The 20,124-nt window shown below is 37.5% G+C and overlaps 1 protein-coding gene across 2 annotated transcripts in view; it reads left to right on the forward strand.

Moving 5' to 3' along the window:
- Positions 1-20,124, forward strand: part of astn2 (astrotactin 2) — a 153,798-nt gene that overhangs the window by 17,844 nt on the left and 115,830 nt on the right. For both annotated transcript variants that reach the window (XM_088391186.1, XM_088391187.1), the window contains exon 2: positions 11,905-12,092. In XM_088391186.1, the coding sequence (XP_088247312.1) occupies positions 11,905-12,092 (188 nt within the window). The remainder of the gene's footprint in view (positions 1-11,904; positions 12,093-20,124) is intronic.

A 20,124-nucleotide genomic window follows, 5' to 3' on the forward strand; every position in this document is an offset into this window, starting at 1 on the left:
TTTATAATTTCAATGAATGAACTTGCCAGTACTGTAAATGTGACATTTCCTGCTATCATGTATCCCTCCGATAAAAGATGATTCATTACAAATCTCTATATGTTTCAAAGTGGAGTGATTTAATTCTGTACAATTGAATGCATTGCATCGTTAAAAAAAAAGTTATTTTATAGAGGAGGAATGGATGGTGTGAAGGGTCAAATTTACAGTACAGTATGTGGCAATCGTGTTCCTCTCGCTTCTTCACCAAAAGTCAGCTGAGAAGGGTCCGAGATTGTTCGTGATCTGTAGCAAGATGAGCATTGTAAATAAAAATCGAGAGGGATGAATTATTGAACAGTTGTTTTGATGAGTCCTCGTGTGTCCATTTTGTGTCTCGGGAAGTCTGAAAAGTTTAACTTTTCTATTTTCCCTTCAAACTGTTTTTTTTTGTCCCTACTGAAACTCGGCATTTTGCCAAGAATGGTCAAAGTGCCTCTGGTGTGAAATTGGTTCTGCTTGCAATTCCATGATGCACACTATTGTTGTCAAAAAATGTTCTCTTGACCCGAACTTGCAAAGTTGATTTTCCCAAGTTCTCCTGTCTACGATACAAAGGAACAGTTTTCCAAGTGGTCAAAATAATCCCTACCTTCGGTGCAGATGATGGATGGATTTTTTTTCAGCCTTTTTTACTTTTTTCTGCGGCTTTCGTCAGAACTGCTATGACGCCTACCCATAAACCTGATCTTTATTCTGTCTATTCTTGTTCACATTGGTCTAAAAGGGAACAATAATACCACCCACCAGTAAATTGCCCCATTTTGATGTCTGTGTTATTCACAGAGCTTTACGAGACATTGTGAAAGGGTCTATTGTTATTTCATTCGTCACCGTTCAGATTTATATATGCACCTAGCTCAAATTACCGTAGGCTTTTTTGAAACGACAAAAGATGCGTTCTAAAAGCACATCGACCTGGCTTCTGTTTTTAGAGGCATTTTCTAGTGTGCCGGTCTCGTGAGTGACAGCTAAGTTAACTCAAGGTCACGCAGGTCTGCTGTCATCCGCCTCTGGCCTCTGCACTCACCTCCATTGTTGGTCAGAAAGACATTTAAAAAGGGGAACATGTTGGACAGCTGGAGCATGGCACTTTACAGTGCACCTCTGATTTATCTCCAATGACAGGCGACCCAACTCGGCATTCCGGCAGCATCGCCGTCATTAATCAGACGGCACACAGCCATGGCCACCGGAAATTAATTAACTCTTTAAAATCAACATTATTTAAAAGGAGGGATTTATTGGTGTGTTCAAACCAAGCTTCACAATGCAAAATAATCTAACAATGTCTGGTTAGTCTGGAACTAGAAAGCAAGATACCAAACTTGCCAAGTTCTTTAGTTTTTAGAAGGAAGGTAAAATACACTCATTCTTTAAACGTGTGTTAACGTGGGTTTGTGTCACAAGTACTGGATGATTAATAGTTTGTTGCTAGTTCTTCCCAAGATGGAAATGTCATCTGGTTGTAACATTTCAGGACGAAGGGATGGCTCCTCAAGCTGTGCCAGCTGTTCTGCTCAGAATTCAACACAGCTTTTTATTTGAACATGTTTACCAGTGAGCCGGTGCTAAGAAAGGAGATTGAAAGTTTCTACATTCGGCAAGACAATTTCACCATGACAACAACGAATCAGCGGCGGTTGAAGCTCACTCTGTCCGTTTCTCTCTGTCTTTTTCTCCGCTCGGTAATCCTCTCAACCGCACACTATTACACAGTTTTGTGGTCTCCCTCGCTCCATCTTGCTCCCTCTTTCCAAATATATCATGAGAGTGACTCGCAACATTTTAGTATAGCACTTTTTAACATGTTGATTTTTTGTGTTCGATAAATTTGAGTTACACACGGACCTGCATGTACTGTGAAAAAGCGAATGGCTCGTCAAATCAGATGTGGTGTTTTATTGATTTGCTGATAGTTGGATAACTGGAGCATGTAGAAAGACAACAGGTCATTTACAATAACTTTCGTTCAGAGAGTGAATATATTTCGGAGAGACTCTGCTGTCAGACGAATAAACTGATTGTAAAGCTGAACTGATGGCCATTTGTTTCTACCTTATTCTAAACTTATCTTTCAAAATACACACAAGGTAGTGGTGGGTCTTTAAAAGTAGATCACGGGAGAGGCATGGGGTAAAAGTTGAAGCTTCGGTACTTATAAAATCTCAAAGGGGGCTAAGAAGTTCCTGTTTTATATCGCTGATCCCCCCCCAAAAAAACATTCATTAAAGCTTATTACAGAATCTTATCTTCATATAAATGAAGCACCCAAACTTATTAGAGATGAATATTTAATATGGACCTGTAACATTAAACATTCAAGATGTCTTTTTTTTTGTGGTGTGCACAGGGGTCATTTACATCTAAAAGGTTTGTAAGTGTAGTTCCTTAATCTAGCTAACATCGTCTGCCCAGCAATTCTGTGTGCCTGCCGGTTATTCTCACTGGGGTTGCAGGATGGGCTAAACAATTGTGCAAAAATTAATTAATTCATTCATCTATTTTCCCCTGATCAGTAATGCGATTGTGATTTAATCTTTGATCACATTTTCCAAGTACATCTTCTGATATATTTTTCAAAAATACAATGAATTGACATATTTAACAATTAATAGTAGCAACTATATTTTATTTATTTTATTTAAGTTTACACTAAACTAATAGCAAATGAACCACAAATTAATACGAAATACATGTTTATTTCCTTCTATTTGAATTGACTTGCGAAACAATACTTTCAGTCTTTGACTAGCAGTCCAATCAATTAACTAAGGTTATAGAGATGCAATGCTTCATTACATCTTATTTATTAACAAGGGTATCTCTGTGGACCAGTCGGAGCAAAGGCAAGTAAGTATTTGTTCTGCTTACACCTTCAGAACTCCCTGATGTGTTTTAGTTCCTCCATAAAAATACACCGTTGCAACTAATTACCTATTTGATATGGTCCATCAATGCAGTGCATGGTAGTGATGTGCTTTTGCTTTTTTGTTTGTCGTGTAGTCTAGTGGAATTGTTTGCCTGCAGAAAATGGGATTCACTTCTTTTAGGCAAGTCCAGTCTGCGCACTAGCACTAACAATCCTAATTAAATACCTCATACACACCCCTCTCAGTTAATTATTATTGCATTGTAGTGCTTCTAGTGCACTCTACTCTTTTCATACGTATCCGAGAAGTAGCCAAAACAAAGGATTAGCCTTTTCTAATGTGTGTTTTATTACAACGTAGCCACCCACATTGGCAACAGCAGAAGATCGCCTCCTCTTATCCGCGTACAAGCTGTATATTATTCTAAGAGACACTAAGAAAGATGTGGAATCAGATGAGGTCTCTATAATGGGATTGTAGTGTTTTAGAAGACGTCTATGCACTTGGCGGATAAGAGGATTGTTTATTCCGTTAATATGTCACGTTAAATACATTAGGAGTAGTAGGCCTTGTTTTGTTTGGCACTTTGCCTTGCTAATCCATGAGTGCACAGGAGGCAAGGTGGCTATAGAATTGTGCATAAATTACACTATAACAGTTTTTCCTAACGTTGGTTAATGATGCTCATTACCTGTAGTAAAGCAGAATTATGTTTTGAATTAATTTCACAACACAATGTGCATGGGGGCAGCTATCGCCCATGTGTGGAATTTAAATGATGGAAAATGACCTTGAACAACACAACAGGAGCACTGCACATAAACAATTGCAAGGCAGCGTGTTTTCCGTGCTAACGAGAAACATTGCGGGTCTCGCTGTGGCACAGCGGGACCAAAGGCAAGCAACTATTTGTTCTGTTGACACCTTCAAAACTCTTCAATAGTTTTTAGTCCCTATGCACTAGATTTCAATACCCTCTTCCAACTTAACATACTAACATGTTCTATGTGGTCCCACTTGTCAAAACAACACAAATATTCCTCTTCATTGGTGACTCATGGCTTGATCATCCCATTAGTTCATCGTGCAGAATGATTTTCCTTGATTATACTACTTATAATATTATAATATTACATATTCCTATTGGGACATGGAGATGGGAGCGGTCTCCTATTCCAACAGTTCCAACATAATTGATATGTATGCAACAAACATTCTTCGATTCATGCGCACTCACAGATTCATGCACTTGGATTTATTTTTTTAAATTTATTTCTATTTAGATGAATGCCATATGACAGCCAGGCAAGTTTTGGTCCCTGATAATTACTAATGTCAACAATGAGTTTCATGACATCATGTGTCTGTTTCATGCACCCTAACCCTAACCCTAACCGTATAATACAGTCGGAAGTTATTCTCCTTTTACACACTTCCGCAATCCAAACACTAATAGCAGCTACCGTATTTTCCGGACTAAAAGGCGCACCTAAAAACCAAAAATGTCCTCAAAAGCCGACAGTGTGCCTTATATTCCGGTGCGCCTTTTAGTATATGGACCAAATTCCTCAATTTAAACTGGCCCGAAGCATTGTGTCATGAAATCAATCATAAGTGGCCCGCTGAAGACTATGAATCATAAATCAAAAAGACTATGGATCATTATTTTGCTATTATAAAGTAATTTATTGCGCCTGAAGTTGAAATAAAAAAGATAAAATGGAGAATGATTTGATTTGGATTCAAAATCTGACATGATGCATTAATGGTGCACCTTATAGTCTGGTGCACCTTACATAAGGACAACGTTTTAAAATGGGCCATTCATTGAAGGTGCGCCTTATAGTCCGGTGCGCCTTATAGTCCGGAAAATACGGTACGTAGGTAATGAGAAATCATTGGTGCAGACATACGTGAGAAGTTCTAAGTATGTAATTCAGGTTAGCAAATCACCAACTGGTGGTGGAAACATCCTTTTTGTATGTTGTGTAGAACTGTCACAAATGACTGACGTTACAAGAATTGGCAATATGAAGCCAGAATAAATTTCCACAATACTTTTTACTCTCAATTTGCATTACCCATTCCCTATTTCACCATCCCTGCTTTCTTGACGAATCTGCCTCCTTCTCCTCCAATGAATTATTGAAGCTCTCCTTGCTTTCCGTGTTGTCAGAAGCCAACGCTATAGGCAGACTCAACCCGCAAACAGACGTTATGTCACATATGTAATGACACGCCGCAGAGTGCCCTCGGGGTGCCAGCCTTCATCCCGGTAAACATCGTCGACACGGGCTTGTTGCAGAGCTGACAAACTGTCAAGGAGCTGTCGGGCTTGAACAATCAGCGAGCGTGTCAATGCTATGATCACCTTTTACGTGGGGGGACGGCAGTCCATCGGGAACCAGAGTTGTTGATGTGTGGGCGGGCAGGGAAGTGTATGCATGCGAACTACAGCGATTAGTCTTGTTGGGAACCCATGAGAAGTGTCTATCAGAACATTCGAGTAGGAATCACATCAATCTTGACAGTTTTTCAACATGCCCTCTGATTAGGCCTGCCAATCCCATCTGATCTTTCATTTGATCCTATGAGAAATGGTCTAAATTTGAAACTCTCCACATCCCGGTAGGTCCAGGAAGGCACTTCTGAGGGTCAATGTGAAATAAAAGACTTCAGGAATTCCACTCCAGTAGGTATAATGATAACTGACCTTGGTTTGAAATCGCAACCTGTCAGGGTTGCCAGAGTATTCTTCTCTTTGTGATGTAGAAATAAGTGTATATACATTTATCAGTTATGCCGTGATATTAAAATACAAACAGTATGATGAAGATAACGGTTGAAACAATTTCTTATTGAACCATAGAGCAAACATTCCCATACCAATTTGATATTTTTTTTTTGTGCTATTTGTTCTTAAAACAGCCGAGCCAAAAACACATGAAGCAACCGCTTCCATTGTCCTTTGAAACAAGCGAAGAAGGAATAGATGTAAAAAAGCTTTGACACAATCTTTGATAAAGCCTTCTTAGTGCAGCTAAGTCCTCAGTGTGGGCACTGGAGATATTGCTGAGTCAAACACATTTTGTGAGCATAACTCAAATTTGAAAAGCTGATCTTATAATCCCTCACCGCATCTTACTACGCTCTCTATTCTTTATTTCTAAGTCTTTCTCAGGTTCAGAGCATAATGGAGAAGTTTTTTTTCTTTCGTTTTTCTTTTTTCAATGTTTTTCTTTCTTTCTTTTTTCCTTTTTTTCCTTTCCTTTAATCCTAAAAATATTTTCTAAATAAGGAAAACAATTATCAAAACAAATAAAGCTTGTCACTTTTAATATACATTTTCTTATGCAATTTGTGATGAAATATAAATATATAGCAAGAAGACAACTCGAGTACAGAAAGTGCTCTAGCAGCTCAATAAGGAGAGTAGTGAGATACAATTTAAAATTAAAATGGGCAAGTGCAATCATGCTAACGATTTATATTGGAACATAAAACAATAAGCTTGATTACATACAGTAATTACTTTGAGTAATTAGTTCAATAAGGATTTTATCATTCCATCTTGTCTGATACAGACAAAATAAGAACTTTATAAATGCTAATATTGTGTTATATACTAACATGATATTGTGAGTATATTAAGCATATTGATCAACAAGGAATTTAGATTGTGTAGTGCGATAAAGTTTGAAAAGAGAATTAGATAAGATGATGAAAAGGTATTTTTTTATGCTCACAGTAAGATGGCAACTTGTTTACAAAAAAGTGCCTATAGGCAGAAACCATGCACATTTTACATAATGACTTGTAATTATTTGAAACTAATATGTAATTAAAATACTTTTAGCCTAAATGAAATACTAACGTTAGTATGATTGCAATTTGAGTAAAGAGAGTGCTAAGTCGGATATCGTGGCCTGGAACTGCTTGTTTTGGTCCTTTGTGTAAGCGCACAAATAATGCACATTTGTTGTTTTGCCTTTGTTTTTTTTTGTGTTGTTTTTTTAATGCCACCATCTGTGATGTGGTATTTTGATACACGTGGGAGGAGATGCACACCCACTGACAAAGCTGTTTACAATTGAGCAGAAATTTCAAACCCGCACAGCTGTACACTTTATTTTGAAGAGTTTCGGAAAAAAAAAAAAAAAAAACTCTTTTAGGTCAGAACAGTGACACAGAAAATTACATCGTCATCTTTATTTTTTTTTTAGTTAGGAGGTATTTTTATTTGTTTGTTATTATTATTTTTTTTTAGTATGGAAAAGATTGCTCTCATTTTGGGGCTGTGATGAAGACACAAAAACACTTTTTTGGACTGACTTATGCCGATATGCAGGGGTTTCTGATACTGATGGAAAATTGGACTTTGAAAGCACCAATCAAAAACAGCTACAGTCATCATAACGGTGCTGTGATTTACATTTGAAATAAACTGTTTTGATTTGATCTATGGGGGCTCACCTCTGTGTGTGGTGACACACAAGCACGATCGCTGGACAATAACACTCACTTGCTCGAATGAACCAGCTCCAAAGAAGTGTTGACTTGGTGGGGGTTGTTGTTTTATCATCCACCTGCTTCCAGTCTTTCGGCCTTGACGATTATCATTTAGCCGGGTTCTTGACTGTTCTTCTCCTGCTGCTATCCCTCTGGTACCTCTGCTGGTTTTATCTCTAAGTATACTTCCTGTAAACATTTTTCCTTCATTCTTGCACAACCGACCTTCTGCATACATCCACCCCACCTTCTGTTGCACATTTCATCATCTTGTCATTTTGTAAGGAATTAGATGAACTTTTGGGTATGACATAAACTGTTAGCCGGGTTGTGATCATGTTGCATTAGCAATTTCATTAATACTCAATCCGTTAATGTTTCTTGACTATTTTTGTCTATCTTCTGTGCCAAACTTTTACTCACCACATACCATGCATTTGTTTATTCTTTTCACATTCCATGCACTTACTTACTTTTGTCACATTCTCATTGAATTGTTCTTCCAACCATATATTTTCAGTGTGAGGAAAAACATTTCCCTCTGTCCAGAACATTCTCCAATAATCCAAGGCTGGCGTCTCGCGTTAGGCAACATAAAACGTCACATCAAGCATTTGGCAAAACGTAAGATATAATCAAGCATTCAGCATTTTTAGACACCCTTGGCAGTGTCTGTAATTTAGATAAACATCAGGCATGAATAGAACAGTTTAAAAGGTTATTAAGCTATTCAGGCAATATGCCAAAAATCATTTATTTCAAACTGCACAAAAATGCGTATCAGATCATGAAGTTGTTATAATAACATTTCTCTTTACCACGTCACATATAAAAACATGTCTAGTTATGTATTATTTATTGATTTGGTGTGTAGGTATAATGATATGCTTTTTTTCTCTTTTATTAATTTAATGTGTGAATATAATTGTATATGCTTATGTACTTTAATCAATGAGGTGTGAGCATATCTGTTTTTGTAGCTTGGCAGGAATTTTTGGAACCCATTTTCTTCAACATGCTTCTTTAAAGTAGCCTGCCCATTAGTAAGTTCCAGATCCACTTCAGTAGATTTCTACTGAGACCTGCAGAATTTTCATGACACATATTTTCAGTGGATTTGTATCAGGCTGTGAGTTTTCTACACAAACATGGGGTTTTTGAGATTCTAACCCAGGTCTCCTGACTTTTTGGCATGCCTGCTGATCCACCATTCTGCTCAGATGATTTCCTTTACTGACAATCCATGAATTATCAATGACTGACACACCGACCAAGTATTCTGGGAAAAGTTCACTAATGTATTCCTGTGGCTTGTCCTTGGACTTGATCTGTTTTACTCACGCACACCCAGCAATGCACTTATACACCTTAATAATGATCTGCTAATGAATTGCAAGCAGGACTAGAGGCCACATGCACCTTTCATCCCAGTGATGTCTGGCTCGGAGCCTAGTGACAGGGCTCAGAAATACAAGGACACCCTCACACCTATTTTGTCTTTAAATAGCACCACAGCTCTCCTGCCAACTCCATGTATAAACCTAGATAATACAAAGCAAGAAATTAGGCTTACAGAATTAGGCTCGCTGCATTTGGCACATTAGAATCTCCTTTTTAATAAGCAAATTATTTTTAATTTGGATCAAAGTGACAAGTTCTTAAAACCCGGCCGAGCAATATTCTGCAGCAGATTTGACAAGAGTGTTAAAGTTATTAGACGTGGGTACATCTGACTGGCATAAAGTGCTTAATTTAATGTGAGGTGGGCGAAAGACCCATCGGTGTGTTGTCAGTCCCGCCAATTGAACGTAGCAGAAAAAAGCAGCTTTGCCGGTGGGGGTTTCAGGTTTTAAGATCTTCACAGGCCACAAAATTTTATCATATGCTGTAGTCAGCATAAGCTGGGAGGGTCTAGCAGGTTTATTACAGTGGTAGAAAGTGAAACTTCTAAGCATTACATGAAATAAAAAGTGATTTATTTCTGAAGTAACCATTCAGGAAATCCATATTACTTTAAATATTGTTTTTATTTGAAGCTAGGAATCCAACTTCTCTGGTTTTGGACGTACTGTAAATTTTAAATTTGTCAATTAAAAAATAAGATTAAAGAAGCAAGCTGGACTTGACCTAAATATCGTTCACCTATTAAGACACCACCAGAAGCCCATTTTAAAGTCCCTGTGAATGTCAACATTTTTCAATTACTTTTCAGGTGACGCTATTCTGTATAATTGACAGACGATACGGTATAAAATCTACCCCAAGGAAGAACGAGGTAGTATCACAAACCCGATTACCACGGCCTGTAAAAGCCGATATTTTCCATGTTTTTTTTTCATGTTGCTCCTCTCCAGGAATGGAGGTTGTGGAATAGACGCGGAAAGTTTCTGCCTTTGGAGATATTATCATTTAAACTCCCTGTAACGGTTCTTGTAAAAGACAACGTTTTGTGTATTTATTAAGTTGACCCTGGAAATTGAACGCCACGCTTTTGTGCATGTATTGCTGTTATGCACAAGCAGTGTTGCAAAGTTGTTTAATAGACATGCTTCAAAGAATTTAAATGATTCTTGGAAAAAAAATAAAAAAAATATTACTGTTGCTAGTGTTTATTGGATTTTAGAATCAATTCAGATCTCATATTTTCATTTCAGTGTTGGGGCTGAGAAGATGCAGCCATTTTTTTGCCTCACTTGCTTCAAGACGCCATTAATCCACGCAACTGACTTTTTGATTGTTAAAGATAGGCTTGGTCATTTTCTGACATGACCGACTCCCACCGTGCACCCTGCTTCACGCGCCTCAAGGCAGAGCTCGGCTTAGTTTCCCCTGATGCTATAGCCGAGAGTCAGTAGGTTAATAACCGGCCGCATTCAGCGACATTTGTCATTTGCCACCTGCCCCGCTGATGGATGTCACAGATGTCTGCTCCCTTGTCACTTGTATGACAAAATACCGCATCGCGCACTGCCTCATCATGTGTCCCCCCCACCCTGAGTCCCTGCTTACTGCTGCTCCTTTACCTCCTTGCCCTTTCAGAAATCTTGAGATTAGCACGTGATCCTGCCTTTGCCATGATTCCGACTACCGTATTTTCTGCACTATAAGGCGCACCTAAAAACCTCAAATTTTCTCAAAAACTGACAGTGCGCTTTATAATCCGGTGCGCCTTAAATATGGACCAATATGGATTCGTAGATGAGGACTAATTTATTAAAGTAAGCTTTACGTGTTTATTTTGTGTGTTGTGTTATATTATCGTTTGAGCAACGTTGAGTTATTGTTATATTGTTATTGTTTGCACTATTTCGAGTGTTACTATGTTGCGATTGCGATTTGAGCAACATTGAGTTATCTATTCTATGCGCCTTATAATCCGGTGCGCCTTATAGTGCGGAAAATACGGTACATGACGAATGATTCAGTGGTCTATTATTACCTGGATGAAGTGAAAAAAATGAGAAAACCCACATAATGTGCTATAGAGAGGGGAGTGCATGACATGCGTAAAAGCGCACTGTGTTAAATTCAACTTTATACATTATGCGGCGTCCACAGGTCAAAGCGTCAAGGTAAAAGTGACATTTAACCTTGAGTATCAACGCATATGTCAATGTTCACTCCTTATCAAGACAAAATCCACTTCTTTCCATGGACATTTTTCAAACCAGACACATGCCCTAGTACTATTTTGGCAGTGACATCCACAAGTATCTCTTGATTTCCACATTAAAAGGTTTCAGTTCTTTACTGAGGTCTTCATAATTTGCAGACGCCAGACCAAAGCTAATGCGTTTTTATATCGACTTTAATTGCACAGTGATTAATTCAGACAAGACAGCAACACTGCTGCAGAGATGACGTGCCTGCAACTGCTGCAGACAGGCAATTAATTGAGCTTGATATGGCGATTGTCTTCCCATTAGGGAATATTCTTCACCCCAATGACAGCAACATCAGGTGTGATATGAAGAGAAGTGTGATTCCTCCATTTTATATATACGGTCAAGCCAGAAATTATTCATACCTTAAGGGTATGAATAATTTTGGGCATAACTCTATCTTTGCAACTCAGATAGGCCAAAAGTCGAGCCAAATAATACTCTACCCTAGGGCAATGAATTATTTTGGGCTTGACTATATATATATATATATATATATATATATATATATATATATATATATAAATTTTTTTGATTTACTCAAATGTCGACAAATCTCTTCCTAATACCGATTACAGCATCTATACCAGCATGCAAATTTACTGCATGGCAGAATTTGATGTTAATTCCTCCTGAACCGGCGTTATGACAGTTCAAATCAGCTTATTCATAGGTTCTTCAGCTGACGTTGACAATGTTCTGAGTTAGAACATAGTATAAGAAAAGCCTACGCCACATCAGCAAACTACCCTTGTATGCCTTTGAGACCAGATGAATGTCAATTTCTAAATGCCTTCTCTTGGTTTTTGTTATGTTCTCAGAGATGTCGGGGAGGGGGGAAGACATTTCCAAGGTTCACTGGAAGCAGCAGTGGCTGGAGAACGGGACACTTTATTTTCACGTGTCCTTGATGGAATCGGAGGCGGTGGCCCAGACCACGCAGGCCTCGGCGCGGGAGCCGGTTCACATCATGCACGAACACATGCATCTGCTGCACATCTCCGTTATGGTAAGTAGGAAAAAGGTACCAATACCTTTACTGTAATACTTCATTTCTTCCGGGGGAAGAAAAGAAATGACCAGGGGGTATAACAAAATTGAATCAGTAGAAAGACTTAAAGTCATCTACTACTACAGAACATGTTAACATTTCTCCTATGGATATTTGAGTTGTCAATATTTCGTAAAACCTTTTACCGTATTTTCCGGACTATAAGGCGCACCTAAAAACATTTTCTCAAAAGCCGACAGTGCACCTTATAGTCCGGTGCGCCTTATATATGGACTAAATTCCTAAATTTGAACTGGCCCGAAGCATTGTGTAATGAAATCAATCATAAATGGCCCGCTGAAGACTATGAATCATGAATCAAAAAGACTATGGATCATTATTTTGTGATTATAAAGTAATATGTTTCGTCTGAAGTTGAAATAAAAAAAATAAAATGGAGAATGATTTGATTTGGATTAAAAATCTGACATGATGCATTAATTGTGCGCCCTATATAAGGACAAAGTTTTAAAATGGGCCATTCATTGAAGGTGCGCCTTATAGTCCGGTGCGCCTTATAGTCCGTAAAATACGGTACTTGAAATGATTAACAGTTATTGAGATAAGTAATTCTGGTGCTTAAAGTGAATTCCCTAAAGATGGCTGCAAGTAATGATTATTAGAATACTTTATTATTATGCAAATTATAAATAATTATGATTCAGTCATTGTTTTGGTTTATGGAACATGTTGGAAAAGAGGCAAAAATGCTGATCATTGCTTTCCAAAGTAAATGCATTTTTTTCTTAGTCACCAATCACCAGTATGTCAACTCGCGCACAAATCAAATTGTCACAACCTGCTCAATGTTCAGGTTGGCCCTGTAGTGTGACATGTGGGAGGCGGGACAAAAGTGTGAGGAACAGACGGAAGGTAGGAGTGAAAGGAAGAGAGTTGAGGGGAAAGATTGCTGGACTGACAGTTGACTGCCTCAAAGAATAGAGTCCTCACACTGCAGTCTGGCCCTGAACTGACAGTAGCAGACATAATGATGTTCACTCGAATAGCCAGAGGACACCTTCGGGCTGCTTGGCCAAACAGCCACACTTTACCATTGCGTCTGCCTCTATGTGATTCTTTAATGGCTTTCAGCCCTTATTCCTGCATTGGAATTGTGGCTCTCTGGAATAGCCTTCCTTTTTATAATGTCTTCTTAGGGGGCCAGGACTTTGAATTACTCAATGCCAACACTGAATAACACGATTTTTTTGTTCAGGATATTGAACAAACTTTTTTCGGTAGAACCAACTTTCCAAAATATTGTCTGTTTGTAACACACTCTTGTTTTCACAGCAATGACCTTTTATAAGTTTTGACCCTTGTCAGACTGATCAACTTCTAGTTTGTTGTTGGTAACTAATGTCTTTTGCTACTTGCCATGCTGTATTTGTGCACAAACTATTTCATCGCTTGGCCTTGGTAACCTCATTCGAGTGCTACTTCTCACGAATGTCTCTTCTATTCTTTTTTTCTTCATTTATTCTTACCGTTTAGATTTTAGAAGTGGCACTTGATATAAGACTATTGGTCTGTTTTCTTTGGCCAAGGATTTGAGGATTTCCACTGCTCTGAAAGTTTTTGGAGGGAAAAACAAATGTGTAAACAAAGCTGAACATTGCCAATTCTCGTGCATGAATTATAGCCTTGTGAATCTGAAGTGATAGTCCGAGAATTCTTTAAAAAATGGAACCAATGTTTTTTGCTTGTCATAGCCTGGTGAAAAACGATGATATATGCCAGTATAAATGCCTATTTAGTGAAGAAGTTGGTAATGTACGTTCGTTTGGGTCGAGAATCCCAGTTTTTTTTTTCTTCCACAGCTTGAAATGCGTCTGCCATGGCCGCCGGGAACTAACGTACAAGTAATTTCTGAATGAAATTAACAATATTGATTCCACATTTTCTTTTTTTACCGTGGATGGACCTTCCCAGCGTCCACATTTTAGTCGGAGGAATCATTGGTAGAACCTAAACATTGTGTAAATTTAACTTAAGCTATCAAGGCTAACTATTCCCTGAACAAACGCAACACTCACAATGGTACCAGTTTTTAAATCATCCTCTCTCATTTGTTCCATCCGGACCTAGGCAGCGAATCGTGTTTTACTCCTGAGCGTGCGCAGTATGTGAGAATGAGAAACTATTCTCAGCCAAGCGCGTCCAACACGGCCGAAATGGCCTTCTTATAATTAAACAGTCACGGGTGATGTATAGCCATCCGGTCATCCAGGAAGTGGAAAACTGGAATCAGCGGACTGAAGAGATGAATGTTCGGTGTGCTACTTTTTTTTAATTGCTCCCAGTTTTAATTGTTTCAGTCACCTCTGTACACACGCAGTTTATTGCACCATACGTTTAATTAAAAGTGCACACTGGCCTCTTCTTTGAGTCTGACACTAAAGCGTCTACATGAAGAATTATTGGACATGTGATTTGCGCTTATTGTTCTAATATAGCACATTAATGTGCCTCTTGTTCGAGGGAAGCTTTAATTTTCAGGCATCGAAGGTTAAGTGGATCAAGTCAGTGGCTCAATATGCTATTAAGCTTTAAGCTTTGACAAATAATGAATGTTTTTTTCTCTAATATCTTAGTCAGGATTAAAAGGTTAGCTGCTGCTGCTACTACGCCGCTTCACTTCTCGCCAAACTGGATCAGTGAAGCCACTGTTCTTTTATTTTTGCTGTTTTATGAAAACATTAGGGTTTGTCATCAAAAGATTAATATGCGGCAAGAGATTGAGTTCGAATAAATGTCACAAAGAAATACAAAAGCTACAAAAAAATAACGTAAAGCAGGTAATTCTTTTTTAAGTGAGCTGAGGTTTTGTAGTGGCAGGTTGGCAATTCAGGTTTTGCCAACTTTTGGCTATTGAAGATGAACTTTTTGATCAATTAAAACCTTTTAAAAATAACAAAACTATGGATCTGTGTAAATTTGACCACATTTCATTCTTCCATTGTTCTTCTCCAAACAATGTCACAGTACCCAAATGGACCAGAAATAGAAAATTGAAAAATAACAAGCAATTTGTTCTTAACTTGGTTTACTTGTGTTCATACATCTGAAACAACCCATGGAGACCATCGCGTTTATTTGTCATATTTTATTTCAATTTAATACATACAGTAAGATTAGAAAAATATACGACACAATATTTACGCATTGCTCATGCATTCGGAACTACATTGGCAATATCCTTCTGCTTAATACAACTAGAGTTCAGAATATTTAGATATATTCGTTCCTCCTATTTATTTTTCCCATAAATAAATTCCATTTGACCTTCACGTCAGTACAATTGTCATGACTGGGCTTTCTATCAGTGATATGTTGTGGTTGTCATATGCATAGCAACTATTGCTCGCTTACTTTAAATGGCCCGGCGGGGTCATTATTTATACTGCTTAAGTAGCGTTATATGAGTTACGATTAAAGTTTTTGCAGCTCTTGTAAAGACTCTGTGACGATGACGCGCTATTGTTTATGCCATCAATCTCACTCGTGCTTGTTAAATTGCTATTGGGTTTAATCATCCGCTTGCAGAGAAGGCTTTTTGCTTGAGTGATGGCCCCAAACGCAGTCACCTTCACTTAGCTAGCGCAACTCTCGACGATTTCTTGTCAACACTCGCAGCGGTCATAGTTGTGCAAAGTTGCTTTCCGAATCGTTCAACCAGTCATGACTGGGAACGGTTTGTTTTATCCTAATGCTGTCCTAATACACAATTGAATCGTTACCAGCTTAAATTGGTCCGTACCCAAATAATGTACAGACGTTGGTACTGCTACTTAAGTTGTAAAAATGAAAAGTAAAAAATTGTCATTTTGATTGGCTCTTGAGTTTGGAACTTTGCCATGTAAAAAAAACGTAGAAACCGGACCGCTCTGTAATTTAATTCAAGGTCCCTAACCTATATGGAAAATAAATTCATTTATTCAAGAAATTCCTTCTGAAAAGCATTCCTCCTATTACTAGAAATGTTCTTCCTCTTTGTCAAGTTCTTGAATGTGATAAACTGATGAAAGTACATCTCAAATCCTCTTTGTGTTTCTAATGCAAAGCAGCATTTAATGTGCACTCCTTTCTTCACTACAATGTGTGACATTACAGTGGGCATCTCATCTACTGGGACACCAAATGTGCCTCATTGCAGGAACAAACACCTTCTCCTTGGGTTCCTCTTGGAAGTCACAGTGACTATTTTGGAAGAGACAATTTCTCCTCTCATTTCAAATTCTTGATAGGCATCTGTGTCATCGTCCTCCTTTCATGTTCATGTGTTCCATATGTTTTTCCTCTCAGAATTTAGTAAGATTCCTTAAAATGAGGAAATCTGCAGTCTCTAAATGTCTAGCTTTGAAATCACAGCACTCTGTAGCATGTTTAATAGCATGTTGGAAATATCCACCATATTTGTGAAATGTGTTGTTGTGTTGTGGGACTTGCCGTTAATTTTGGTTTTACGGGCATAACATTCAAATTGAATAGGAATTTGGCTTTGTTTGGAATATTTATATGATAACGAGCGAGGCTTTCCATGCGGCAGCTGTGTCATTTTACAGTGCAGGTATTTTCCCTCCCACTGAGCATTCATATCAGGACAATAGTACACTTGGGGCAGCAGTGAGAACCTAATTTCATTCATTAGTCCACAAGGAGGACACTCGTCTTGTTGCAGAGCATTGTTCACCTCACGCTGAATGTGCATGAGTCAAGATTTTCTTCATGTTGTGTTATTTTGGTTCTTCTTATAATTGTTATGAAAACAAGGGCGGGCGAGATGGAACTACACGCTACACATGCTCGCTGGCACGCATCCCATATTTTCCCATTTGAAGCTGCTGCGATTCCCGAGTTAAGACGGCACTCATCACATGGTGCACTGATATGGGTTCAAGGACCATGCCGCTTTCGCAGTAGCTCGGCTTCCATTGGGGGAGGGATGGAGAAACAGAGAGAAAATTTTCCCCCAGCACGACCAACTGGACATTGCAGTGTCAAAAGTAACTTGACGCATACTACAGAGATGTGAATTTTGCATTGAATAGTGCATGGTACTTTATTTGTGTTAATACTCTGAAAGTGAAGGACACATTAAGTGGTAACAGAGTCCTTGACTTTTTTCCACTGTGTTTACTGACTCTAAAGATATTAGATTGTTTTAACACCCCCGAGTTTCAATGAATCATTATGAAGAATGTGTAGCACAAGTTGTTGGGCTTGTATGGCTGTTTGATTTTTTTTCCTTTTTGTCATGTTAAACGTACTGATAAACAGCTCAAATTTCTCTGGAGGGCATCATGTAAAAAAAATATAGACACTATATATCTATATCTATCTATATATATATATCTATATATATAGATATATATATCTATATCTATATCTATATATCTATCTATCTATATATATATATATATATATATATATATATATATATATATATATATATATATATAGATATAGATATAGATAGATAGATAGATATATAGATATATAGATATATATATATAGATATATACACACACCGTATTGGCCCGAATATAAGACGACCCGGATTATAAGATGACCCCCTCTTTTTCAAGACTCAAGTCTGAGAAAAGCCTTTGTCTAGACCCCGAATGTAAGACAACCCCCCATTTTTAAGTTTTATTTCGATGAAAAAAAACTCGTCTTATATTCGGGCCAATACGGTGTGTGTGTGTGTGTGTGTGTGTGTGTGTGTGTGTGTGTGTGTGTGTGTGTGTGTGTGTGTGTGTGTGTGTGTGTGTGTGTGTGTGTGTATATATATATATATATATATATATATGAAAATAATAAAATACTGTCTGTGTTGAGCTGGGACTGCTTCTTAAAAATACCCCACCCACAGTGGAATATACACTTATAAACAAGCACGGGTGGGGAGCTGCAAAATCATCACTTATAGATGAATGTTTTCCTTCACAAACTCACAGAGTGACTCAAAGCAACAGTGTATAGAACGGAGAAACGAAACAACAAATCCTTCAACATGTGGATGTGCAAAACAATGTACAGTAGATATTGATGCACTCAATAAATAAAACAATCAGGCCATAACATTTTGATTCAGCATGTTAAAGGAAGAAACTCAACATCTCACAAGAACACTATTGATAAAAAGTTTCAACGCCATCTTTGTGAAGAGACTGCTCAGCCATTCTTAAAAAAATCTTGCACACACTATTGGGACTTTGGGGTTAAAAAATGTGGGATAAGCTTTTATAGTCCTCAGGGACAGCTGATGCTGCAGCAATAACATCCATTTAATACCTGACCCATTTTCTGTTTGTTTTTCTGTGAAACTGCATCCCTCCAATATTTTGTGTGAAAGCGTTATGTACACTTATGTTATTCTATACCATTCACTATATTATTTTTATTTTTCTAATTTTTTCTTCCTTCTATTTTTGTCCTTTTTGTCAACTTTAATATTCACAAATTTTGTTTTTCCCTTCTAATTCCTATATTATTTGACCAATTCAACCCATTCCAACTTTAAACTTCGTTCTGGTGCATTTATTCAACTATTGTGCCTTCACACGCAATTTCTATTCTAGTTGTACACTGGATCTCTGTCAGCCAATATCCCACAATGCAAGACAGAATAATTCAAAAAGTTGTTAAAAAAAAACACTGGTGTTTACTTAAATTTCCTGACTGGAATTGTTTTGCACACATAGTCGTTTAAAAATGACTAGACGAATAAAGGCTTCAAATAGCAGAAGCAATAGCAAATCAATTATAATCCAGGAGTCAGAATTGTCATTTTTTCATCACAATTGTTTTTCTTTTTAAGACTTTCTGAAAAGAGGAAACGATTTTACAAATACAATAAAATCATCATTTGACAAGGAAAAAAAAACAATTTTCAGACAACACTTTGAAATGAAACATACAGTTAGAGAACAAAGTTTTCAACAAGTGAATTTAAAAACTCACACACCATCTTAAAAAAAGATTTCCTTATAATCATTAAACTTTTCACAACATTTCATCTTCATGGAAAACTTGTCTTTTTATGTACTAAAAATCATTAAATCTGGTGTGCAACTGACTGTGGAATACAGCTAAATTCTTATTGTCTATTTTAGTTTTGTCTTCAGTGTGGAGCTAAAACTTTTCATATTTACATTTGTGATCATATATAATATAAGTACTACAACTACAGTATTGCAAACAAGCACTGAATGAATGTGACATGTGAATACTTTTAACAGGAAGATTTCAAAGATAATATTTTTCTTTTTATTATTATGCTGACATTTTGGCATGTAACATCACATCTTTATTCTTTTAGTACATTATTTTCAGATTTCCTTTTAGTTTGGCCATAATACTGCATTGCGTCATTCAACAGATGACTGTATACGTGTTGCGTTTAAATTACTATTAAAGTATAATTACTCAATACGGTAGAAAGCTAATTAGCACATTTCCATAATAACTTGTGCAAAAGTACTGCCGATGCATATTTGCACTGTTTAATCACGATAATTGTATTGCCTGTTTGCCTCATGTCCTTTTAGCAACACGGCGCAACATGCATCAGATTCCGTCTCTGTTTTCAGTCGTGAGTTTATGCGCCCTTAATTGCTGCAATAGGGAAATGAAAACAAAACAATTATTTCAGTAAGCAATATGGTCTCTGGGAAGATGTGATTGTGAAATATATTAACATTACATTATGTGTTCCTACAAATTGTGTCCGGAGGTGTTTATTCACTCCAACAGCAGAATATGAAGAAACATTAGTTGCATTTTATAATTTATTGTATAAGGGCTGTTGTGTTATGAAATTACAAGAACAAAGCCAGACTGCAACATCAACCTTGTGTAACAATCCGAAGCGACCGAAAGATTCCCTCGCTGCATAACACAAAATTGTTTGTATTATTTGTATACAAACCATACTGCAATTAATCAGAGCGAGAGACAGAGGGAGAGAGTTTATATGCATTTTGAT

The sequence above is a fragment of the Syngnathus floridae genome, chromosome 12 (assembly GCF_059516105.1).
Source record: "Syngnathus floridae isolate MCC-2025c chromosome 12, RoL_Sflo_1.0, whole genome shotgun sequence".
NCBI classification, from domain to species: Eukaryota; Metazoa; Chordata; class Actinopteri; order Syngnathiformes; family Syngnathidae; genus Syngnathus; species Syngnathus floridae.